The sequence below is a fragment of the Pelecanus crispus genome, chromosome 3 (assembly GCF_030463565.1).
Source record: "Pelecanus crispus isolate bPelCri1 chromosome 3, bPelCri1.pri, whole genome shotgun sequence".
Taxonomy (NCBI): domain Eukaryota; kingdom Metazoa; phylum Chordata; class Aves; order Pelecaniformes; family Pelecanidae; genus Pelecanus; species Pelecanus crispus.
Genome location: NC_134645.1, coordinates 30,762,292 through 30,790,058, shown reverse-complemented (window position 1 = coordinate 30,790,058; position 27,767 = coordinate 30,762,292). Strand labels below are relative to the sequence as shown.

Here is a 27,767-nt window from a genome sequence, read left to right as displayed (position 1 = left end):
TCATCTTCCCTAAGCACAGCCTCCTTGAATCGTTGGCAGAGACCTCCAGAGGTCATCTAATCCAACTCTCTGTCACAGCAAAGCCAACTTAGTGCTTTGGTTACATCTATACTTTTATTTTGGCCTTCAATAAGCAAAGAATTCGGGCTGCTCAGGTATTTGGTGCTCATGTCCTTACAGCTCAGAGTTAGCACCTTTGAGGAGTGCTGACTGCTTCCATACTGCATAATACTTGTCCTGGTCTCTCCTGAGCCTCATCTGGCACCACCGTGGCACACATGTAACTGTAAGTGATTGTCAACACTCAGGGTGACAGGTCTGGGAGTGTAACAGCAAGCTGCCGCGCACTTTGAGGTACTCCTTCTATCAGTAATGTCTCCAGTTCTACATCACATCTGAGTTTTCAACAGTGCCAAGTATTCGGAAAACTTATGCTCTTTATGATTCAAAAGAGAACACTGACTTCGCAACCTGTATAAGTTCATTGTAACAAAGTTTTTGCACACAATTACTCTCGGAGCTTGCAGTCATCAACCTTAATCTGGCATTCACAAGCCTCTCTAAGTACATACTCCCTTTCTGCTTTTACAAATGACTCCCATTTCCCACAGAATTGATACAGGGATATATGAACAACTTATTTCTGCCATTTACGTATACACCTATTGATATGCTTGTCTTGCATTTTTGGACTATATGATTTTCCTGTGTATTTTGGTGTTAGTGCAGCATGTTGCTAACGGAGCCAAAATGGGTCATTTTCCCTAGTAGTAGTAGCAAGTGAGATGTGTTCATCAATGTTTAAAAATGACAGGTTACAGTTGTTGAAGGTCATGCTTTGCAATGCATTTTCACTCCAGATGGTTCTCTTTCCACTGTATACCCATGGGTTACAAATACATGGAAAAACATAGCTGTAATTCTTTTTAGGCTAGTGGTTCAGACTCAGAAATTCAGCTGGACCCATGGGAAGAGTATTTTTAATACCTTGCATAGAGAAAAATCTTTCAAACCTATTTATAACTGCATTTTAATGGAAAGAAATATCTTTTAAACTGACTTTAAAAGGGTACATTTAAAAATAGAGTGGAACTTTATTTCTAGTCTTTTCTTTTTCACTGAAATAATAAAACTTACAGTAATGACATCTGTCTTGGAGAGAAGTACCTCTTTGTATCGAGACTAACACCAGATTGCTCAGTATCTGAATAATTTCTGGATTAAGAGGAAACACATTGTGTATGGCTAACCACAATCTGCATGCCATTTATACTTCTTAATGCGATAACATTTTCATTAAAAGAGACAGGATGTGCACACATCAGAAATTGGCTTTAATTTGCCTGGATTTTTTTTTTTTTTTTTAAAAGTATGATGGTTTTCCATTGATCTCATTTCCTAACGACATAATTAAAACATAAACGCAGAAATCAGAATAAACTTGGAAGCAACTGAACAGCAAAGGCAGTCTGAGAGTAGCAAAGTAGAAGTCTCAAATAAAAACTGAGATTAGACATAATTCGATCGGACAAGTTGGAACAGACACCAAGACAGTGCTTGCACTGTCCAAACTAAAGAAAACGCAACGGCCAAAGCAACTTTGCATGTGTAAGACACTGAGTTATATTTTTATGAGTCTATTTTTTAGGCAGTTTATTTTTAGTTTGCATAGATGAAGAATTTCAAAGCAATTCAAAGAGTTCGATACATGTTCTGTTTAAAATTAATACACAAATCTTCAGCTGTAGACTGCATTTTGTAACTTTCTTTCCAAAGGAATCCAGGGAAATGTCTTGAGGATTCTAAGAAGAGTGGAGTTGTATAATGAAAGCAGGAACCCAAGGCAAAGCAGGACTGGTGAAAGAGCTGTTCCACCTTTTTCAGAACACAGAATGGACTCAAGCTTTAACGAGAAACTTTCCATCACAAATTTTTGCAGATGGACATTTTTATGAAACATGTACTCAAATTAACTTGAAACTTTTATCTTTCTGATTTTTCAATCTACAAATTGGACCTTGACTAAGTTCTAACTACTGATAAACTAATAGGCTTGGTGAGTTATAGCTCAGTAATTACCTTTCACCATGGAAAATACTTGCTGAAGACTACATTCCTAACTGGAATAAATGCATTAAAAGATTGCTTGTATAGTCGGTAATTCTTGGGCAATTACAGAAAAGGTATAATGTCTAAAACATCCAGCCCCACCTAAGTCAAGATTCCATGCCATTTTAACCCTTCTGACAAACTGCTTTAAGCTTATTTTAATATTAATCTTTATATCGTCAGTAAGTAGTGAAGCACCTCCTCAATCCCACTATGCACAGTCTTGTGGAAAGAGAAGTAACAGTTCAGCAGAGTAAGAGGGTGCACAATTATAGAAAACATTACTGTAATCTTACTTCTGCTCTCTTCAGCATCTCCCACTTATTAAGTATCTTCATGGCAAAAACCTTATCTGCATTCTTCAGTTTTACTACTGCAACCTGGAAAAGATAAATGAAAGATAAATAAGTTAAAACATGAAAATGCACGTTGTTTTCATTTTTATGAAACCTTGCAGTTTTGGAGGTTTTTTCTTCAGTGTTCTGGACACTTAGCTTTACTCTCCACACAATACCATACCATCGCCATCCAGAAAGTGTAACATCACAACAGTAGAGGATATTTATTCTGCGAAAGTTCCAAGCTTATTTTAAGCTTTCATTATGTATATCACCTAGGTGACTGTAGATGAACAATGGTATTTCTCACCATCACGCTTCTTGTTCTATCATACTATCATGAAGCTATCATTGGCTGTACGCTTTATGTTCTTGGACTTCAGTCCTATACAGTAAGTTAAATTACGGAACTGCCAAGAAAAGACAACAACGTAATAGTTTCTAAAACAAAATAAACAATATCTTTTAGGTTTTAGACACAAATTAGACTGTAGGTTTGCCATAAAACAAATTCCACTCTGATTTCAAATAATGTACTAGATTTCTTCAAAGATATAGTAAAGTATCACTTGACGTTTTTCCACCTGAAGTTCAATGAGCTCTTTATCATGTCTACTGTCAGTGGCAGGGAAACAGTGAAATCCACATTTTCTAGAGAATTAAAACTTAGGAAACATAAGCTGCCCTCCCTCTTATTGCTTCTGAAACATTAGATACCATAGGCCTATGTAATAATATATTAACAAAGCCAACCGACACAGGCCTTTTCTAAGAATATTATAGTTTTGTTTAGCTGTAATAAAAGCTAACAGAATATTTTTAGGAAGGAGGGAGGGAAGAAGTTTACACAAACATGTTTTCACAGTTCAGGCTTCCCTGGGTATGGAAAGCTAAGTGTCTTACCCAAAATGGCCATGAACCTGCCACAGACTCAGAGCTGCTGATTGGAACTAGACCAGACCACTACATTACCACCCCAATTACAGAAAAGTTCAGCAATCACTACACTTTAACAACCATTCTCCAACTATCCCATTCTGCCTCTTCCCTTTCAAATAAATCTTAAGGCTTAAGGAGATAAAAGTTTATTTCTGTGTGCATGTGGTAACAAACCAACACGCTGTCACACAGATTACCATCATCTTCATCCTGCAGGCCAGTGACAAAAAAATAGGAAGGTTGAATCCTACATTCCTTTCACATCTTTCATAATCAGTAAACAAGCTATGCGTGAAGACAGTGATAAGAGAAAAGAAAATACAGGATCAGACAGTTTGAAGAAAGTGGCATGCAAACCTCTTCCAACCATCCAACCAATGTGTCACTAGCTGCAGCAGCTTCATGAACATAAAAAAAGTGCAGGCTGAAGGACTGCAATAATCAGATGTCTCAACTAAAGTGTACCTAAAAGTGTACCTCTTGCTTAGCTATAGATTCACAGACAAAGCAGCTACCACTTCCCATATGTGCAGCAATGCATTATCGTCCCTGCTCTTGACACTGCTGCCTTCTGGGGTTGCGGGGGGGGGGGGGGGGGGTTGGAGTCCAGGGGGAGATAAAAAAAAGGGAGAGAAGACAGAAAGGTATTACATCTACTTGTTTAAACTAGTTTATGAACTGAAATTTTTAAAGGTTACTTCATGCATAAAAATTGAGGTTCAAGTCCAGACTTGGGATCCCTCAAGGTACTTTCAGATTTGAAACACAAAGAGATTGTTACTTTAGACTATAATCTAATTTTAATTCATAGAGAATGTCTGCTCTTCTATGCGTGGTACCCCAAGACCGAGCATCACAGATTTGCTTAGGAGAGAAAGATGAATCCTCTGCAGTGATACATAACACACAATGTGGATATGAATCTTGTCTCCTTTTACTTTACTAGCTAAAATTAGCTTGAAACTCTGATAAGCCATATCTGTTTCGATTTCTAATGAGAAATGGCAGGAGGAGAAAGCCTTAACATTGAAACTAGTCAGCATTCAAACGGTATCATATCTTGGATGACAGGGACCCCTCTGCATGATGCAATCTGTGGTATGAAGCTACAATGTGATTCTGCCCTAAAGACCTTTAAGGGTTTTGCGACTGTTGTAGGGAAAAATTAAAAGGTTGGTCCTACAGCTGATTAGATTGCTGCTGCTGCCCAGCATGAAAAGTAAGTTTTTCCCCACCATTAACCATTGTAGTATAGGCAGCCAGAGGCATAAGATAATACATGTACTTCAAGTCCAACTTCAGGATCTCATTTCTTGCCTGTAGCATGCTCAGTGAAAGGCTGCGTTATTCTGCAAAAGACTTGGTTATTGAAAGACATACACTAATTGCACAGCTGCCTAAATCTGTAGTCTCCTATACAGCATTCACTTGGACATAACCAAAAGAGCTACAGCACTGCCTTTGGTTAACAGCTAGAGCGCAGGGCTTCAATGACAAGATTGAGGGCTTGGTACCTTCCATGAATGTGTAATAGTATTGAAGTGTGACTAAAGAACAAAAATAGACTCATGTTTACCAGCTGTGTTTACAATCAGTCAGAAGCAGCCTTTTGGTCTGTGAAAGCCATTAATGTTATTCCATATCAATAACCACCACATGCACGCAAAAAAAGATCAAACACATCATCATTTTTCTGCAATCACAGCATCCTTTGGGGGGTGAGTGCTGTATGAAAGGAATTTCTAAAATGCTTATTTTTGGGACTATGAAAGAAAAACCTGATACTTCAGCAATGAGCAGACTGATGCAGTTTCTAATTGTAACAAAAAATTCTGAAACATGATTACAAACCCAGGCAGTGTTTACACACACACACAGAGGTATATACTATGTTTACAAAGGCCCAAATACACACAGAGTGCTGTTTTGATCTTCTCCCTCCCCCAATGAAGGCATCAAGACAGAAGAAAGGGTAATCGTTCCTGTCTAGTTATCCTGAAGTGTCTGGCTACTGGAATTTCTTAAAATTCTTAAAAAAAAAAGGTTGGAGGTTTTTTAAATTTATATTTTCCTGTGAGCAGCCCAACAAAAAATGATTGGTATGTGCTGATGTAAACATCTTGCTTTAGTCAGATAGGGTTTTTTTCCCCATTCTTCCAACAATTTTCCGTATTTCCCACAAACAGCAGTACAGTCTGGCATGCCGTCAGACACCTTCTGCCCCAAACTTGGCTACTTGTCTCTATGGTACATGTCTGAACATTTTTTTTTGTTTAAAAAGCAACAGCCTTATACAGAAAAAAGCTAAAACAGAAGCTATTAAAATTAAAAAAAAAAAAAAGAAGAAAAAAGGAAGAAAAATAAAAATAATAATAATAAAAAAAAAAGACTCAGCACTCAGCATTGGTTTTCTTGTTCATCAACAGCAGGCAGCCCTCCAGAAACAGAAAGAGGGAATGTTACCATTCATAACTGGATGCCAAAATTTAGGAGTAACTAACTAGTTCTCAGAGCTACAAAATTCATCATCTTCAAAATATCAACGACATAATATCTGCTTGCATAAGCCAGCACCAAACTTTTTAGTTTTTTAAGCAACAATAGAATCAACCAAAAATTTCGGTATTAGCTAGAACCTTCAATAAGCCATACTTTTATCCTGCTGAGACACACCACTAAGAGCACTGCCCCGTTGCTTCACCTTTCCTAGCAGCATTTTTCAACTCCCAAGTTTAAAGTCCTCTTACTTAGAGTTGTTCGTTAAGTTTTTAAAACTATGCTGCCCAAAGCCAGCACAATGAAACACTTGATGCCTACATTATTAATTTTACCAGGATAATCCTCCTCCTCCAAGCAAGACATCTGTGTTTTCTAAAGACAGCACTCTTACATAAAATTTTAAATAAGTAAATGTATGCATGCAGAGGGAAGGGGCATGTCATTAATTTGACAAAAAGAAAGCATTCTCAGACTGGCAGCAAGCAGGTTAAGGGGAAAAAGAAAACTAGGAACAATGAACTCCTACAGTTATAAGCCATAACTAGTTTAAACTACTTTTTGTCTACATCAAACTTATAAAAATAAAAAGGGAAATATTTCTTGACTATGCAAATTGAAGAAATTGAGTAGCGTAAAATCAAAATAAGAACAAGTCTGAGACTGTGCCAAAGAAAACTTGCACTAAGTTTGTAGTCTACAGAATTTCAGAATTATGTTGATTCAGGAGACAAAAATTACTCCTCCCAGTAACCTACAGCAACCTTGGTCTCATTTATAGTCTGCTGGAAAGAAAATACATTCTTCCAGATTTCTTAATCTGCCTCAGTAAACTACTGTACTCTACTGCATCATACAAGTACTTTGCAATTTAATATTAATATAGTTTTTGGTGGCTTAAGTAGCACTAAAATTTGGTGGTCCTTTTTTAACCTTGCTTGGATATTTACTAGTTATTTTCAAGGAAAATTAGTAATTGCATACAGAACTTGTTTTCTTAGACAAATGTCTGTGTAGGACTTGAAACTTGTCTTTAAGCTAGTAAGAAAATTTAACATATATCCTTGCAAGTATTTAGTAAGTCCTACTTTAAGAACATACAAAACCAAGCATCTTCACTGAGAGAACTTCAGCTTTCCCCTTACTGAAGATTTTGACAATAGAGTCATGCTATCTTTCTCAGATAAGGAATTGGAAAGAAACACTGTTCCTAAAAGAGGAGAACTAGCCAATTACACAGACTGTCCCCAGAAGAGCATGGGGAAAGTTACGCTCTCACTATTCATGGGATGATTCACCACAAAGAAGCTTCCCGAGAAAGAACTACAGTTTTTTTGTGGTTTAGCTGCTGCAGAATTTGATGCCGATTTAGCAGACAAAAATGACTTCTCTTAAAAACACAACATAAGGCAAGTTTCACATATGATTCTTCTGACAAGAAAGTACCCACATCAGTGATTTTTCTAACATCTTACACAATCTGTACATAAACTCAGCTGCAACTACTGTGACAGCACTGAGAAAAGCCAATGTTTTAAGCAGAAGCGTTTACATCAAAATGGAGAATGCAACATTCTCCTTGTGGCAGAGGTTCAGACTAAAGATATATTATCCATGAGTAACTTCGCCCTTCAGTCTCCTTTATAAAGAAGCATTACTCCAGATGGAGGAAAATCAGCAAAAAAGTGATAAAGTAGCTAAATAAATACCACTCTTTTATTGTTATTTTTACAGCTGCCCAATGATGACATTTGCACATAGGCATCATCAGAGTATGTAGTGACATACACTAAAATTTCTTGTTCCTTACATACTACCTATAGAATCTATTCTTCCATAACCACAGACTAGTAAAGGCTAATTTTCACACATGATGCAAACATGTAAGTGAACCTGAAACCAACTCTTCTCTGTCATGTGCCATAGAGCCTCCAGAGATCCTCTCACACCAAAGAGAACTGACTCCCCCTCACCCCCCCCAAAAAAAAACCCCAAACCATTTCAAGTTTCAAAAGCAATGCTTCTGAGCAATTGCTCAGAAAATCTTTTTCTTATACTTTGGGTTTCAGTTCACATGTATTTTCAGGTAGTATGGAGTACCTTCTGCAGAAGCTTTACGTACTATCCCTATCTGTAGTATACTCGGCTACCAAAAATTCAAGGCACTGTTATACGTTAGGTTGCTCTTTCTACATACATAGTGTCCTGCATGAAGAACAAAGCACATGCACCTAATACAATTAAGAAGGGGCAGAAAGCTAGCATTTATTTATTCAGGTTTCCTCAACCTATATAATCTGACATGCCTAATGTAAAACTTAGTGAACTTTTCTTGACTACTTCAAATAAGAGACGGTTTAATCAGAATCAGCAGAAAGTTGTATAGTTTGATAGCAGTAGGTGACAACTGAAAAAGAAACTAACATTTGCTAAACTCTTTAAAAGATATACAGGAAAAATATTCAAACATTCATTAAAAATAGGAAATGAAGTGACAGGAATAGAGAGATTTCTCTGTGTTCTTAGAATGTCAATATCAATATTTGGCTATTTAAGTTGCTGAAAACTACTTTCAGACTATTCAGTTATTAGGATGATTAGAAATTACTAGATCTTTATACCATCAGTAACTCACTGGCCTCCACCTGCTGATTGGGAAGCATTAGTCAAGCAAATGATTTATCATCAGACAGTTGAAACATGGTCTGTTAATCCATATGAACTTGCTTTTTCTCAAAATTGAAAAGATTTTAAAAGAGCTGTCAAAGAATGTATAAATCAAAATGTACCTGCAATAAACATTAGGTGGGCCTACAATACCTATTATGCCTAAATAATGTAAAAATCCGCACATCAGTATATTACTATTAACTGTCTGTCCACAGTGCTGCAGATTTGCAAGAGCATTATTCAAACCCTCCCTTCCACCTCCTTCACATACATACCTCCCCAAAGGCTCCTCGACCAATCACCTTCAGGATTTCAAAATCTTCTTTATGTAGTCGCATCTGTTTCACCTTAGACGTAAAAGGTTTGGCTGAAACAAAGGAAAATATCAATCATTTAAAAAAACCAAACAAACCAACCAACCCACACCAAAACCAAAAATCCAAACAGCAAGATAAAAATAGATGTAATTAGAGCCCTGAAAACAACAGACCGTTTTGCTTATATACCTGTACTCCCTAATGTAATATAATGAAGTTTAAAACTAGAAATAATGACCAGTAAGAACTAAGCCAAAACTGCTGTGAGAAGTTTAAGTAAGCTTGCTTTTGCTTTTTTTTTTTAGTTTAAAGAGGGAAAAAAAAAAAAAAAAAAAGAGTCAAGCTGACTATACTTTTCTACAGTCTTTTGCGTTCATAGACATCCACTGCATCTGTGCTAGATGTTGTTAACTGTGGTTGCAAAAGCAAAGTGTAATACAATGAGGAGTTCACATTGGACAATATTAATTTCTCTGCCAGAAAGCAAAACAATATTGCATTCAATGAAAAATTAAAATGCTGATGAATGATAGCTGGAAGGGCAACATTGGCCTAGACGATATATCATGCAATGTTTTTGGAGACCACTTCTTCAAAATAGGGGACACTTAATAGTCAATTCTTGGCTTCTGGAAGCGAGAACAGTTGTACTTAAGGCATTATTAACACATTCAATGGAAAAGCCCCACATATATAAAGTTGAAGCTTCATTTCCCTCTTCTTTTCCCCCTCATTTTTATAATATCTTTTAAAGCAGTAAGCAAAATAAGCAAATTGGTATTTGCTGGAGCAAAATACTCCAGCCAGGTAACCCCAGTGTTCTTTGCAATGAAACAGTATCAGGAGAGCTGCTCCCCTCTTTCAGCCCCATTTAGCACTACAACTAACCAGTCCCAGTTCATTAATACTTGCTCTCTGCATGCAAAACATTCAAGTTACTGACAACTCTACCTCAAAACCCACATAACTCAATGTTTGGTAAAAAAGAAAAAAAAAAAATCCACACCAAAACTTTAAATAATTATGCAGGAAAAGTAGTTCTTTGAAAAATAATTGTTTTAAAATCATGTTTCATACTTTACACAAATGAGATCTATTACTAAAACAGAAGCTTCAGTAAATACGCTTCATAAAAATTGCCCATAAAAGAAGGTTGTATAACCCAGCGTATGCACGACTAGAATGGGTCTCAGAAAACGTTAAGTTCAACTTCTTGCTCAAAGGCAGTCTTTCTCAATGATCCTAAACAAGCAACTTTAGATACTTCACCCCCAGTTTCACATTTATAAAACAGGGACAGTATTTTTGTAACAGACAAGGCACTGACCATCACATACTTGGATCAAGAAAGAAACAAAAAAGTGCATTGTAAGGTAGCCAGTTTACATGGCCCAGAAACCCCTTTTTAGCTTACGCTTTCGTGGTACAGGGACCTATCTATGCCCACTTCTACCTATACAGAGGCTGACAGAATTAGTACAGCTTTTTTTGCAGTGAAGAGTTGTAACAGGTACCACACTGCAGAACAATTTGTTCAGAATAATGTTGCTAAACAGAAATGGGAATTAGTTTTCAAAAGCTCCAAAAGCAAATGACCCTACATAACCACCAAATTTTATCTAGACACGTGTAAGAAACCCAGTTTGGGTTCTCCTAGAATTCAGTATTTTGTCTTTCTAATGTTATGAACTAATCCTGCTAAAAAAACCCAAACCCTAATACTGATACAGATAACCCACCATTCAACTTAGAATTTTGATATTAACACGCACCCCTTCAAGGCACTACAAAATCCTTGTCCAAAAGCCTACTACTGCCTACTATTCAGCAAAGCAATTTTATAAATTGAGTCAAGACACAAGCTACCTGTATTTTTAATACCTAAAAAACCCCACAAAACGCCCCTATCCTAGTCCTTAAATTAGCATTGTAAATCACATCTGAAAAACAACAATGCAAAAGTGCAGGATCTTATGTTTCTCCAGTTAAGCAATTCAGCACACCTCCACTAATGTTAGTGGTGCAATGGATTAAATCCTTTAAAAATCTCAGAGGTTCCAAAGTCTGAACTTAGTGAATTTTTTAAAAATTTGTTTTAACTACAGAAGCATCAGCTTATAATTAAAAAAAATCTAGGGGTTAGTTCCAAATAGTAAAGATGTAGCCATACGACACTTGAGATTTTCACTTTACTGATATTTTCACTTATAAATTTAAATAGTTTTATTTAAAATATTTAATTGTACAATTAAAATACAGGCTTAATATTACATTTAAAATACTTTTAAAATGTAATTTGAACAGAAGTATATTACTCGAGTTCACAGAGATTCCCAAATTTTCAGTTAATCTTTTACACCTTAAAAGAAACGTCTGGCAATAGAAAAAGTAAGTGACAACAAAATGTACTGCCTTACTGGGAAAGCCTCAGCTGTACTGTACCAAGTGATTTAATACAAATACTAATACTACTGACGAATACTACTGAACAAATTAAAACAAGCCATTAAAGCCTTTTAACTTGAAAAACATCTGATTGAAAACAAACGTGTAGTTCTCGACTGCAACATTTTCTGACCATTATAGACCTGGCTAGAGTACAAGGCAAAATATCTTGTTAACAAGCAACAGCATAGCTGTTTAAACCACAAAACTCTTCCTCACTTTACATTGTAAGGAAAGGGCTGTCATTCTTTAATTATTACATTTTGGAATCTTCCAGGGTTCCCATAGGGACACTGGAAAAATAAACATCATTGTAACTACTTCAGTAAAATACAGCCGACAAAAATAGGTTTGGATTAGTTTTAATTATCTGTAGTATCGGCGTTAGTGGAAAATTTGGTAAACCTTTCTCTTTATTTTTTTTTTATCGCCTCTAGCAACGACATGTCAACATATAGCCAAGCAGTTTTATGAAGAAAGACACAGTCCAAGAAAAGAAAGGAAAGGAGGTGGGGGGAATATAAAAAAAAAAAAAAAAAATTTGCCCTAGGAATGTGCTCCAAATAGCTTGTTCCAAAAAAGGTCAATTTGCTTTATCATCAACATTGTTTGTCTGCTGTGCAAACATCTGCTGTTCTTGTGGCAACAGCAATCTCAAGTACAGAAAACTTGGCCTGGCGTCCAAGGGTCTTGGAAGGCATATCTTCAGACAGCCGCTTCATACATCCAGCTTTCCAGACTATGAGGTTAACAGGCAGACTTTCTGCAACTAGTTTGGCAACGTTATACGAGCCGTTACAAAGACAGCAAGCAAACTGTAAGGTCAGGGAACGGTTTTCAAAATGCAATGTGCTCAAAGGGGTCCCTGCAGTGCGGCTCTGTTAAAACATACAGGTACACAGCCCTCCCCTGCTTACATCCCATCCCCCTAAACAGAATCACCGTGAAGTTGACAGAAAACACCACCCCCTTTTTCAGAAGGGGCTGCAGTTTCCTTGATACCAGAGTGACACACTGCCTTTGCATCTTTTTGAGAGCAAAAGGCAGTATGGGTATTACCTTTGGTACTTCATTTAACCTACAGAAGAAATACATAGAGGGATAGCCCATTTCTCCACACAGACATCCCTTTTCAAGGTTGCTAGCCATGTGCAATACAGATTAAGGACCAGCAGCTTGCCAAATCGAATTCCTCCTCCTCCAAACCAGAGGGTAAGTGTGGGCAGCATGTCCCCTGGCTCCTCCTGGATTTTCAACTCAGCAGGAACCAAAGTTCATTATATAAAACTTTCAAATTTGCCAGTATGTTCTCTAAGGCCACAAACTGACAAGTCATACATAGAGTCTGTGGATGAGATTACTCTGAAAAATATTCTATGTTGCTATCAATCACCATGGAGGTGATGGATAGATAAGACTTTACCTATAAAAACTGTTCTACAAAAACATTAACCACCCCACCTGGCCAATATTTCTGATCTTACCCTGCCTGGGAAAACTGCACCATCACCCTCTTGGCAAGATTTCTTGCACATAATTTGATCAGTTACACATGGCAAGAAAAAAAAACAATCTCCCAATTCACCCTCAGGGGTAACCAATGTACTGAAGTAGTAAGCCAAGCTGTTTTTTTCAAACAGGGTGAACCTGTCATGACTATTCCTTCAAGTTATTTAAGTCTCTGTGGGTCTTTCCCCACATTTTATGTTCTAGCCATTCATTCCATTTATGCTTATAATGCACTCAAACGATAAAAATCAGTAAAAGGAGAATTCTACAAGTGTTTGAAATTTAGATTTTTTCCAGTTGAAATTTGACTAGAACTCCACCTGAAGTAACATGTTAAGCACATAGAAAAACAGTCAGCAGGACTCCAGCTGCCAAGCCAGGCATACAGAAGAGCATACGTTCTATGCCATGGCCCTGAAAATGGAGGATTTTATTACAACAACTGTCCAGCAGAAGAGAGGCAAAACAATGGGTTCTGCACTAGTGACATTGAGCTTCAACAGTCTGTTGATCATGTTTATGCGGTGGAAGCAGTTACTAGCATTACTTACAACACGTTTAATACCAAGGGGTTTACTTGTTAAACTCTTGGAGACAAAAGTCCATCTCCTGAAGAGCTGACACAGGGAGGACACCGACATGTTGATAGCCCAATACAGTGTAGTACTGTGACTACACATGTGATACCAAACAACGTCAAAATAATAAACCAGCAGTACTGGATGCTTTATTTGCAAAGTTAGTCTCATGCTCCTGCCTTGCTCACTCTCCCTCCAGCTCCCAGGTTCTCTCTGCAGAGCTTTGGGAGGGCTAGCCCTGAAATTCAGACACCTCTTGGTATCTCACTGATGCCATAGTTGCTTTTTGGATAAACAGGGTGGCTAACTCTCCTCAAATGGAAGACTGTATCCTCAACTGGCAGGTCTCAGTAAGATATCCACTTCTTACTTCCCAAAGGAATTACAAAATGTGCTTCCTTAGTGATTCAGGTTATCACATAGCAAACCCAGCCTTCTGCCCGCTGCATTGTCCAGTGTAAAATACCGTGTCATGCCAAAGATATAGAAATTAAAAGCTGTATCCACCAGAATTGTCAACAGCAATGGTGAAAGTTAAGTATGAAGGAAATAGATTGGAAAAGAAAACAATGCCATGGGAAACTAGCTGCTTGCCACTTCAAGACAAGTTTTTTTTTCCTTTCCTTTCCTTCACTAGTTAATTATAAAAATTCATACAGAGCTTTCCCATGCACACGATGAAAACTACATAACCTAAGAGATTGTCGCTTCACTGAATACCAGAAGGATCTCCAATTGTTCCTAACGCTGTCCTTGAAAAAATAAAAAATTTAAAAAACAAAGAACAAAGCAGAATAATACATCAATAGCTTTGTTTTTAAAAGCATTCTGCAGTTTTGAAATTTCTGCTAAATTCCTGGAAGGAATTTAACAAGTGTTTTTATTTTAGAGGCTCAGTCCAAACCCAAAGTATTTATTTTCCACTGGCTTCTATCAGCTGTGATTATGAAATGTGTAAATAGCATTTCTGAGTTAAGACAGACCATAACTGGAGGTTTCAAAAAACTCCAGAAAGGAGGTGTGAGAGAATACTCCTCCCAAAATAAACAGTATTTCTCAAAACAAAGGAGAAATAATTGACAATCAGCAAGACAGAGTTGCTTAAAGCCTAATTTAATTGAGAGGAGACGGAAAAGAAATCTCTCCTCTCCACCCACCTAAGACTGGCAAAGCACCACAAGAAAGCTTTGTTGCAGTTGCTGCCAACTCTCTGGAGGAAACCAGGGGCAAAACACTGTAGTTGACAGCGATAGCAGCTGAACCACAGACCATTAGTTAAGGCAACGTAAAAAATAAGGCACAAATACCCTTCTCACTTTTAACAGTTAAGATTCAGTTTTCACTCCCTCAGAACATTTTTAACATGTTTTTCCTGATGAACAGTTAAGTGCCAACATCTGTAACTACAAGCTAAGAATCTGGCATTTTCCAAGAATGAGAAGCATGTCCACAAATTCCTGCACTATGGTAGAGACAGACACAATATTCTGGATCCTATTCATCTTGGAGGGGGGGGAAGTAATCTGTTCTCATCTAGGTCAAGTGGAGATCATCCAGCCATCTTTGGCTACAGCTACCACAAAAGATTCTTCAACAGGAGCTTTAAAATGAGAGAAATAAAGTATCTTTCCCAAACATACAAGAGTAGTTCTGTTTCTTCCCCTCCCCAGACTCAGATCAAAAATAATCCCTGCATTCATGAAACACCCACTGCAAATCTGGGCAACACTTCCATACCACATCAAGATATGGCCATTATTTTTTTATATTACCATTCTTTCTCGTCACAAGAATTTCAGTAAACCACCCTATGTTTAAATATTATTATACTAGCAGCAAAGTGAAATATTGAACTTTAATTCATCCTGCTGTGCGTTGGAATTCTGATGCAATTCTTGTAGCACTGTCAGTAAAATCTTTACTATAGGACTCCTGTTCCACCTAGTAAAGAGGGTGGAAATGCTGTGGGAGCAAATCAAGAGCAGACAGAAAAAAAGTTTTGTGATATTTAAAAAACCTGAAAGGCTAACAAAAGAGGAGGAGAAAGGTGGTCTTACACTTATAAAGTGGAACACTGCTTAGACTCCATCCCTCATGCTGTCACAGAGCTGGAGACAAGTCAATTAAAAACACACTTCAGACAGTCAAGCTTAAACTTCGCATTCCCCAGTATCTGACATGCAACTCAATATTCTGGTCTTTGACTGCCAAAAAATGCTGAACATTTAAGCTGTAAATAAAATAAATCAGACCAGTGTTTAGAATTACTGTATGTTCTGAAAAAATCAAAATAAACCAGGCATCAAAAATGAATACTTTAAGTAAAAGTATTAGTCCCTCAATGCGTTATGCATTACTTTTTATTATGCAAAATAGAGATATCACCATGTAATCTGACTAGGCTCTTCAAAAATCCTATTTTACTGTTTGTGAAAGATTATGTGTTGATGAATATCAGAGAAAAAAAATTGAGTGTTATGCAATAAACAAAGCGTGTGCAACCACACAGCAAACTTCAGGGGGGAAGAATGAGTGCCTGTCAAGTAACAGCTCTCCACTCTAAAGAACAGGTATTTTGTGACCACAACGGAAGCCTGTAATATGTACTCTCCCAAGGTAGTTGTGGAGGCATCATGAATTCTGTCATTTCCTTTGTTCCGCATTTATGGGTTTACATCCTTAATTAAAGAATTGTTTAATATATATAATTCAAACAATCCTCTCATTTAAAAAACAAAAATTAATCCTCTCTAGAAATTCTGCTACATACTGTAATAACACAGAAGTGTTTTACCAGAAGAAAGCTAGCAACTTCGGTCCACAGAACACAGGCATCTAGTACATGATCCTCCATGACTAAAGGACCAGTGCTGCAGGTTGTTGCTTTTTGCATGGACCAGCACCAATGAAGCCCTATGCTCAGTTTCCCAGGTATTTCACACCACTTTAGGAATCTCCTGTTCCATTTCTGAAGCTGGAGAAAGAAGGATTTTAAGGGATACTCAAAACATCTGTCTACTACTGCAGCCTGCCTTACACTCCCTTCTCTTGCCTCTCCCAAATACAAGATCCAGTTTTGCCTCTTCCTTGCTGTGACTCCTCATCCCAATGTTTTCCTTCTCAACTATTTGGTCCTGAGCCCTCCCACAAGACTCGTCATCCAGTATCACTCTGCCCTGTCCCCACACAGCTTTGCCACCACACCTGATGGTTTCTGCCCACAGCATCCTCAGTTTTCTCCACATCCGTACCTCGCCTACTTCTTATATCTGTCTGTTCACGTCTATCTCTTTTTACCTCCAGGCCACCATCCCGTAGCTCTGCTGGTGACAGAAGCCACCATCTCAGACAAATTTCTGCTACTTCTCAGATTTCTGACTTTTTCTTTAAAATCTGGTCTACCCAGCTGGAGTGTCTCTTCCAAAGTCCCAGTTTTGGTGATGATGCCCTGCCACCATACTTTCTCAAATTCCCTAATGCATTTCCTTTCTCCTTTTACCACCACTAGTCTTTAGTACCTTTACTTTTCATTAAATTGCGCCTAACAAACAAGGACTTGAGCTACACAACATCAGCCTGCCTTCCTTTTACTTTAAAATTTTAATTAAAAGGAAAAAACTGTTTTTACAGTCATCTATATAAAGCAAATATACTGAGGTCAGACATCTGATTTTTTGCTGATACTGCGAGTTTCACTATGCCTTACTTGAGCAACTAACATTATTCATTTTCATTTTTGAGGAAAGAAGAACTGTAAGAGCTCTGTAAAACTGAAAGCACTTTTAATCTCTTTTAATTAGTTAAAGGATATGCTCTAAGCTTTGTGAGAAGGGACGTGAGCAGACCCTCCACAAACTGTCCTCCTCTAAAATGACTCTTGTTTGTGTAGCCATGTATTTGTAGCATATACTCACGCTCAGAACTTGTCAAAATGCACACCTGTCAAGTCTCACACAGCACATGAATCATTTGAGTCCTGTCTCTCACTCCTCCATCATGGTGCTTTTACCCCCAAATTCACTGCAAATCATTGCAGACACTTCCCAGCAAGACGCAAGGGCCTTAGAGCAGAAGGCTAGTAATGTAGCCGAGCTCTAACAGCAGGCAAATTCTTCCGCAGGATGTCGCAGGCAAGCACCCACCATATGAACTGACATATCATGCAACAATATACTTTGTTTCCTCTTTAAATGGCATAAAACTGCTCATAAGCACGTCATATACAGCAGGTTTTGCTGATAGCATCACTAAGAGAGAGCTATTCAGACTCCTGCCCAAGTGATTTTGGGGGATAGAAAACATCAGCTACCCTGAGTATTTTCTTCACAAGTTTTTATTTTACTATTTTTTGAAGAACCATTTCACATTATTCCGCCTATGTCCATTAGCATTATTCCTTCTCTCAAAATTCTTCACCAATTTAAGATTTCCTTACAAACAAGTCTGATCTTTTAATTCCTAAGAAAAATTCAACAATGTCAACAAAATACTAGTGAAAGCCACCAGTTTGCAGTCCAGATTAAAATCTGTGTATCCACAGGAGACAAATAAAAGAGGAAATAAAGACAATTTCTCTCACGTCTCCTCTGAAGTGGACATGGTTTAATGGTGGACTTGGCAGTGTTACGTTTACGGTCGGACTCTATGATCTTGAAGGTCTTTTCCAACCGAAATGATTCTATGACACTACTGTTTGTATTTGCATTGCAACAGATCTCAAAAGTCCCAGTCAGGACTAGAGAACTCTGGGTAGCGAGTATCATACGAATACACACAATTACACTCCTAATTCTGCCTTTATGGACAACACATTTGAAATGAAAGATGTTATATGAAGTCCTGCATTCATGACCTATACCCAACATTAAATTGAAGTTCAAACATTAAAATGAAGTTCAAAATTCATAAAAGCAAGAATTACTTTGATATAATGTAAGTCAAATGGAAATATTAAAAACTATAGTGAGTAAGAACTTACTATGTGGGAAGAATTTTGCCTACGTTAAAATAACACACATTTTCCAGTCATATTTTTAAAAATTTTCTTTAGAAGTAACCATTGTCATTAGATACATTTTTAAATTAGCATTTGTGATCCAAATAAAGAAAAAGTTACTTTTGAACACTGCCTGCATTAGTTTTACACCGTCTGATATATCCTATGTGTTACTCTGAAATTAGTAAAAGTAAGAAAATACATCGTATTGCACTTCATTAATACATCACAGTAAAATGCTGCTTCTGACTGTTAAGCCACTATAAGTGCAACGAAAAACAGAGATACACTACTGCAGTCCCTAGGACTGCTTTTTACTCAAATTTGAAGTTCCCAGTCACAAAAGGAGAAAACAAAATACCCTTCCCATGGCCAGAGAAATTTTTCTACCTCCGCAGCTTAAGCTTCCACTCCACACACATCTCACACCATTTTAATGCCACCACCCTGTATTATTTCTGCTGTAAGAACTGCAAACTACTCATTTGCTTGCTCCTTTTATTCATGCTGGGCAATGCAATTGAACATATTCTTTATTGTCTGGGTTTTTTTTTTTTTTCACTGACAAAATGATAAAAAGACAGTAATTCTAAAAAATGTGATGTTAAGTCACATTTCAAGAACTCTTCCCAGTTTCTCTACATTTTAGGAAATTATAACAATATTCCTTTATTAAACTAACAGCACTCCTTAAAAAGATCTTCAAAGATCTTAGAACTTCAGCACTCTTTCAGAGTTACCTTAAAACATAATTAAAATTTAAAAATAATTAATCATTTCAAAGTTCAGTGCCATTAGAATGTAAATTGCCTATAATAAACTTGATTTGGCCCACTTGAGGATAAAGACCATATCATAATGCTTAAGTACCTAACCATGCACCAGATCCGGCACTCTATTTCTCAACTACAATCATCTTCACTTTCTTCCTGATTAAGTGATCACTGTAAAATAATGCTGATTAAGATATTTTTATTTTAACCGCATTTCACCTCATGGCAATTTTAATCATTCAATCTCCTTTGCAGTTGAATCACTAAAATCTACTACTAGTTCAAAAAAGATCAACGATTCACATGAATATAAATAAAGCTTTCAACAGAATCTTGACTTTGAATACGACAAATATATTTCCCAACACCTGTAACTACCCTACAGCATGCATTGTCTGTAAATAGTAAGTTCCTACATGAACCACATACATCTGTGCGCGTGTGTGCACGTGCGTAAGAGATTCTTGCACCGCAGGCCTTTTTGCTTTGATCCACACCACCTTTGTATCACCAATGATGTAGCAAAGAGTAATTCTGCAACCCAGATCACTGATGCATCAAATTCTTTATGAAACCAAAGAGACACTTTAAATTATTTTTTATTCAGTTTCTCTGTTCAGTTTTTAGGCCCCCTTATGCTTATTACCACCTAGACATAAAAAGGTTTTCAAATTAAGCCTTCAGAGTTCCTAATGAATCAAGTGAAGGGATTCGCTAAGCGGTACATCTGAACTGACTTTTGTGCTACGGAGCACATCACCTATTTCAGTATTCCCATCAATGTCAAGTCAGAAATAACAAGAGACCTCAAAACCATGAACTCTTGCATACATGTATTTGCTGGGCTGAGCCTAAATTAAGAGTCTTTTGAATCTTACTCCTTATAGTAACACAGAGTTGTGTTGCTGTATGACTGTTATGATAGGCTACATCAATCAAAGCATTTGTTTATTACTACATTGATTAAAAACAATTTTTCTATGACAATACAGTAATTTTATAACAAGATACGATTATTTGGTTTTATTTATCAGCGTAAGATAAAATGAGGAGGCAGCAAATGAAACTAACATTCTTCCTGTAAACCAAGGATTGTTTCAGTTCCAAACTATAAACTAATCAAGGAGAAGAATTAGCATCAACACAAACTGTTCTTCATATTCAAATTCTAGACATTTTTACAAAACTTTGTATGCTTTTTTTCCTAAATGTGGCCAGAAGAGGTGGTCTTGTACACATCTGATGCACTGGAGAAGAAACGTTTTGCAAGTTGTGACACTAAATACATAAAATATTCACTGAGCTCTGAAAATTCTTTGAATGCTTTTACCCAAGTTTTATCTCAAAAGTTTTGTTTACTAGAAGCTTGAAAGGAAAAGACATGGCAAGACATAGCACACACAAACAAGTTTGAGATAAGTAATGGGATAATAAGGAAGTTGGACACATTTTCAGAAGAGCACAGAACACAAATTCATTACTTTATATACAAACGCAGCAGTTTCAGGAGAAAGTACTCATTTAGTTACCTCAATAAAGCAACCACACTTCAAAAGTAGGTAACATACACAAATTTTAGTTAGTACTTACAATTTTTAAATATTATCAATCTAGCTACTTCATATAAGTATTTAAACAGAAACTGTACTCTAATAAAAATGGATTCCAGTTACAGGTAGTAAAACATTTTGAAAATACAAGTCGTAATTAAGTCATAAGCAAAACAGATGCTAGGAATTCATGACTTTTCACTCTGGAATTAGTTTACAGAAGGTTTGTTCTATGAAAAAAGTACTTGTAGGGAGGTGAATTCATAGCTCACTTTTCCAAATGTCACCTTGTTCCACAGGTCACAAGTTAACTAGTTCACAGTAAAATGCAAGCAAACATAAACATTTCTTTTTAGTATGGATAACTGTGTTCCACATTATCCAACTAAACCCATTTTGCTAATTATTTCATCATCTTTCCCTGTTCAGCAAGAGTCCCCAGTTCAAACACCTGATCATGACACCTCTTCTTCTTCCAGACTTTAGTCCATGCTCTTGAGAAACACAATAAATAAGTGCAAGCTTAACAACGTGAAAGATGGTCAAAACTTTCTGAAACCCAAATCCTACAAAATCTTAACACTTATCCACATGAAAACAGTACCAAAACACTGTTACTAAAAATGAAGATTAATCATAATGAAGCATCAAGTATGTATTTGGAATCAGTTATATTTGAAGGTATGGGTCATGAGTGTACCCATGCATATAATTGCCCAACAGTTTGTTATTTTTAAACCATTCTTAACAAATTGGTCAAGTCCTAGGTTAAACCTAGATTATTTCCATAATAACACACTGCACTCCCTAACTATTATGAAAAAACACGAGAACTGTAACTTCTCCCCTCCCGCACTCTGAACATTGTTTTTTTTCTGGTCTCAATTCCTTAGGAAACTGTGGCAACTCCTGCTCTTATTAACACCTATTTTTAGATTGTTACTCTGTATTTACACAAAACTTACAACAAAACTTTCCTACAAGTTCTAGCTTGGCTTCACAGCAGTGCTCGTAAAATAATTAAAAAAAAAAGAAAGAAAAAAAAGAAAAAAACCCACCACACCTTAATTTGTTGCTCTTTTCTAATTCTCTAGTTATATCTTCGCAAATAAAACTGATTACTGAAACTAAATGTAATATTCTTAAGCCTATATTATGTCAAACATATGGGAAAATTTAGCATTCACATGCACAATATGCAAGAATTCAAAATGCATGTCCCCCCAACAACTCGCATTCAACTCATCCACTATTCCTACATTTTCATACCTATCTATACCTTGCCAACTTTCTACTCTATATTGATATGTCTTTCCACTCACCTTTCTCTCTATCATAAAAATACAATATTCAACAGATTGTTTAAATAGTCTCAGTTTATCTCAAAGTGCATTCAAAAAATATCTGTACAATAAGAAACACACACCTGGAAAACCTGAATTAGGTCCAGATATAGTAACTACTGTAAGCAGCTTTAGCAATATTCATTCAGAGGAAATGGGCTGCTTATCTAACTGCCTAAATGGAAAGGACTCTCTCATACAATGAGGTATTTTGGGATTATTTTCTTGTTATTTTTTCAAATAATGATGGCACATAAATTAAAAATGTTACATACAGTAGCAAACAGAAGACTGGTATTTACAATAGCCATTGTGTACATTTTTTTTTTACAGCTAGTCCACAAAAAGCAAACAAACCAGAAGGGCAGAATATAGCCTTTAGAAAGAATTGTAACAGAGGTGGTATTCAGAAACATTTGGGTTTCATCCTCTAGATGTACAATTGCTCTCAGACAGACCTGGATTTATTTTTAAATTAATAATTTTAACTAAGCATCATCACCACCAACAGAACCTTTTACACTTAAATATACTTGAATTACTGTCAGGAGAGTGACACAGAGATGAAAGAAGCAACACTCCCACTGTCACAGCACATGTCTGAATCCAGGTCTCCTCATAACTTCTACCTATCACCTGACTTGAACCAGATATGACTAAGCAGAAGATGTTTCAAAGACAATTGACTTTTTGCATGCTCTGCACAAGTGGGTAGCAGGACTAACTGCTAAACCTATGCAGCCTACAACAGCATCCCGTTGCTTCTTCATCCCAGGGAAACACCCTGGGAACCAGACAGAGGGGTGGGAGCAGACATCTTCCCGTACAGGTGCTGTAATTGTGACAAAACCTTTAACTCAGGGACTCCAATCAAACACAAGGCACCATTAACAGGAAACCAAGCTTTATTAGTCATTTCTGCTCACAAAATTACTTCTGGGAGTTTGTTGTTTTTCTGTTTTCTATTTTTTTTTTTTCTTAAAATCAAGTCTGTGTCCAGACTCCTAGCATAACCAGCAGATACAACTGCTTGAGAACTGATTACTCCCTCCAGCTCTTTCAGCAAATATTTAAAAAAAAAAAAAAAAGAAAAAAGAAAAAAGAAAAAAATAGACAAATATTTTGCATAAAGTTTGGGCAAGTCCAAGGGTAACAACTTGTCTGATTTAGTAATTCTTTTGACACACAAATACGGAAAAGATGATTAACAGGAAAGTGAGATCTCACTTTATGAAGCTGAGAAACCTTTCTCTAGAAACCTGACATCCACAGAATATTTCTCCTAGGAAAATAATTTAACACACATTAATTTGGGAAATGACTGCAATGGGTTTTCAAGACGTCTTGGGCCCAAATCCTCAGAGGAATGCAAACATTTAACTTCTATTGAAATCAACAGGACACCTGTGACTACATAACTCCGTCAACCCTGATGCAAACAGCCAACTTCAGACAAAACAGAATTAGAGTTGTGAAATTTATTTGCATACACAAGAGTTCATTACAAAAGAAAGGAAAAGAAAGGACACTTCAGAGAATGAGAATTAAGTATTCACTCATGTATTAGGAAGATGTCCACGTCCATAAAAAGGGAGTAATGAATATACACAACACCCTCAACTTCCTCACCCCTAATTTTGTTTGTATTTCATTGCAATTTTTACTTATTTACACAGAGGGCGAAACAAAACTTCAACAATAGTGAGCACCTTGATATGACTTACCATCAGAAATGCTCAAAACACTTATTCTTGCTTTTCATTGTGATTGTTGCCTGATTTAATAATTTTTATTATATAAAATTATATAAAATTTTATTATATAAAAAATATTTATATACATTTAACTACAACAGGCTCGCCTTCCAGTGATAATGTAATTTTAACTTTGTAAATAAAGTAGATCATACATTTGAGAGAGAGAGTGAGTTTAGTGGTGTATGTTAACAATTACTACTTCTTCATATCTTGCTTCTATAAAGTTCCTCTGAAGGGAGTTTAAAATCGTGTTACTTTCCTACAGTGTCTACAGAGTATTTCCAAGTAAATCTCATAATTTTTTCATCAGACATGAACTTACCCACCTAACTTACAATAAAGTTGTTGGGATCTTGAATATCAAAATTTGTCCAATATCAAACTTTCTCAGATGACTTACACAACCCTTGCAAAAGGTTCTTTCTACTGGAGTCAGTTACTGCATGTTCTCCAATCGTTATGAATTTTCCCTAGTTGGGAATTCCCCCCCCCCCCCCCCCCCCCCCCTTGTGTTTTCTGCACAAGCCACGGTGCACTGCCTCCCCTCTATGTACCAACCCACAAAGGACCAATATCCACAGCACAGATAAATCTTAATGCTTGCTCCTTTTTAAATTTCAAATAATGAACCACTCAGTACTATTCCAACTGTCAACAGAATCTCTAGCTCAACACAACCGTTAATTTAAATCGACTGCTCCTGGGTGTGAGAAAGAATGGGAAGTGCATTTGTTTTAACCCAACATTAGTACTTGATTTAATTTAATTCATGCTCAAAGATGGTAGCATCAATATTAATTACAGTGAAGTATACAAGCTGCACAGACAAATTTTTCACCCATATTGTATTAAAGTACCTCTTCACAAACCCCAGGACAAATGGATGCCTTCATCTTAAAATCCTTCTGAATCTCAAGAAGAATTCAACTTGAACTCAAGAAACAGTGACTGTCAGTAACTTGGGTTGCTAGTCATCAAAATAGACAACACTTGCTTTAAGCTTTTTCTCACTGTTACGAGTTGGCAGTATAGCCTGCCTAGGCTCCATCTGTTAAGCTAAGAACCACTCACGCTGTAATATTTTCCCCATTTACACTTATTTTAGTACATTCTAGAACAAATGTGAATTTAGTATTTGTGAAAGTTACTGGACTGACGAGTACTAGCTTTCTGAAAGAAGGGCAGGGCAGGTTTCCCCACAATGTAATGACCAACGTGCCTTATCTGAGCAACTTTTCTACAGATAAAAGCATTTAAACTTTTTTTGGCTCAATCAAGTCACAAATATCTCTGCTGATACTAATACAAAGATTAAATAAACAAGAAAATGCATTAGATACACTTCAATCAGCAAGGCCTAATGAAATTTACTCCCAAGGGCTTAAGGAACTAGGCAAAGTAATTTCCGACTCATTAGAGATTCTATTCAAGAACACACAGAGAATGAACACCGCTCCAGAAGGTCTAAGAGGGGCAAAAAAAGGAATTTTCATTTTTGTAAAATCTAAATTCCACATCCACATCTACCTCCTGAAAAAAATCTGTCCTGCAACCTGAAAGCACAATAGCAGAATTTGAGTTTGACATATGAGTGCCACCACAGGAGATCAACAAGTTACTGAAATTATCAATCTGAATCACTAGGGGACTTAAAAAAAATATATATATACACACACGCTCTCCAGCTGAAGTTCAATCTATTAATTTCCAATCATGTACTGTAAAGAATAGTGGGTGGGCTGAACTTCGCTTATAGTTAGTAAAGCAGTAAGCAAAAAGGCTGCTGCACTCAAAAGGAACCAACAGTGATAATGAAATCATTATATAGATCAGTGAAGGAGTTACAACAACCAAGCCTCATCTATCATTTTTCCATGACTGTCAAGAGATAATAGGGAACAGTCTGTGTTAACTGAGCTATCAAAATTTTTTCTTTTTTTATATATTATATATATATGTGTGTGTACCCACACATACATGTACATATACACACACATATGTATATTCCACTAAATGAAAACTTCCACAGGAGGGCATGCCTGTAGGTAATGTCAAGTTTCTTAGACCAACTTATTACCTCCAAACAAATCTCACTCAAAAGGACCACAAAGGGACGGGGGGAAAAAAAGTCTTCTCAAAATTAGGCTTCTTTTTGAGCAGCACTATCTGTTTTATATGGAAGATGGAGAGAATAGGTTGAAAATAATGCATAAGAGTGTCATTTAAACAATCTTCCAAAAAAGGGGCTGAATTTGCAAAATTTAGGGGCCAAGTGACATACACTCCTGAAAGAGAGCTTCAATCCTCCAACAATGACACAACTTCTGTGTCAACTTAAGAGCTAGATTCTCTAGTGTATAAGTGGAATTTGCTATACTGAGCCCATGCAGGCAACAAAGCAAGCCAAATTTTATATCAAACCAGCACCACAGATAACGAAAGCAAATTGTAAGTATTAGTAATTAGACTTGCTATTTATGTTTGGTGGCCAAACATCCCCTTTAAACAATACTTTTTTTTTTTTTTTAAAATAAGAAAAAACCCAAAATCTTCTTCTAATATGTTCCTTCCTCTCACAGAAGTACCTAGATTCCTATGTATCTTAATAGAATTACATAGCCAGATGAAGATATTTATACATAAGTTACAGAATCCTCTGAGAGAAAAGTAAATAATAAAAAAATCCCTCCACAACAAAACACCAGCTGTCTAAGCACACCTAAGGATGAGGGCAACCTTCAAGGAGGTGCTCTGCTTTTTAAGGCCCCAGCTGTTTTTTGAACCCAAGCACAGTGGAGGCAATTTTGAAGCACTCTACACAGCCATCTCCCTCTCACCCTGTACCACGGTCTGGGGAGTGTAGGAAGTGTAAAGTTTATCCCAGACGCATCCGAACTGTTGTGGCCCAAGCCCTGTGTAGATATAACAGACAGCACCATCAGAAGAAATCAAACCAAAACACCACCAAACACACATACTTCAACACCTTCTGGCCCCAAACTCAGCAGATAACAGCAGCCCTGATGTACTGCTAAAACAAGCAAAAAATCCTTTTGTGCGCAGTGTTACAACTGTTTGTCCTCTTCAGCAGATGACATCACTGTGTTTCCACACAAGATGGGAAGTGTGCCTCACCTGCTGCAGAGCTACAGGAGATATAAACTGAAATTAAAATCTCAGAATTTTTTTTTTTTTAAATCTAGGTTTAAAGTGCAAGTTTGAAATAGTAAGCAAAAGGTAACAATATTAACAAATAGGATCACAAGCTTGCAAGTGAGCTCCCAAGTTCTCAACTTAATTCTGAAGGAAGCAGCACACAGAGGTTCAACGAAGCATCTTTTCTTGTTAATTAAATATGCCGCATTTTTTTTCTGGACACCACAAGTACATTTCAACGTCAACACTAACAACCTACATCTGTTATTAGAGGACCTAGTACACCTGAAATGCTTGCAAGGGCACATGGTGGTCAGGAAATACAGTATCAGTGGAGAACCTTGGAAGACATGGTGAAAGTGGACACAAAGGAGTACTATAATGCCATTATGCTTAAGGGAGTCAAACAAAACTACAATATATTAGAAGTATACCATGTTCACGGTGGGGGCGGGGGGGGGTGGTGACATCCAACCTTTAGAAGAAAATAGATAAATAACTCAGACTTCATCTTTTTGGCTGTAAAAGAACAACAGACATTCCCAAGTTTGAATGACTGTACAACTGCAAACAAACTTACTGTATCTGAAAGAGATACTTTTAGTATCTACTTTTACCATCTTTTCCAGATTTAAAATGAGTCTGTAAGTCAGCTATTTTCTCAAAAGATTCTGAACTATTTTTGAAAATATGATTGATTTAAATACCACAGACTGCACAGATTTCAAAAAATGTCAATATAATTGCCCAGACATCATATACAATTATTTCCTAATTACTAGCAGTAAGTT

At 36.8% G+C, this 27,767-nt stretch overlaps 1 protein-coding gene across 5 annotated transcripts in view; it reads right to left on the bottom strand.

The window, feature by feature from the left end:
- Positions 1-27,767, bottom strand: part of CDC42BPA (CDC42 binding protein kinase alpha) — a 193,149-nt gene that overhangs the window by 120,572 nt on the left and 44,810 nt on the right. For all 5 annotated transcript variants that reach the window (XM_075706899.1, XM_075706897.1, XM_075706895.1 and 2 more), the window contains exons 2-3: positions 8,828-8,919; positions 2,406-2,489 (exon numbers count right to left, since the gene is read on the bottom strand). In XM_075706899.1, coding sequence (XP_075563014.1) covers positions 2,406-2,489; positions 8,828-8,919 — 176 coding nt within the window. The remainder of the gene's footprint in view (positions 1-2,405; positions 2,490-8,827; positions 8,920-27,767) is intronic.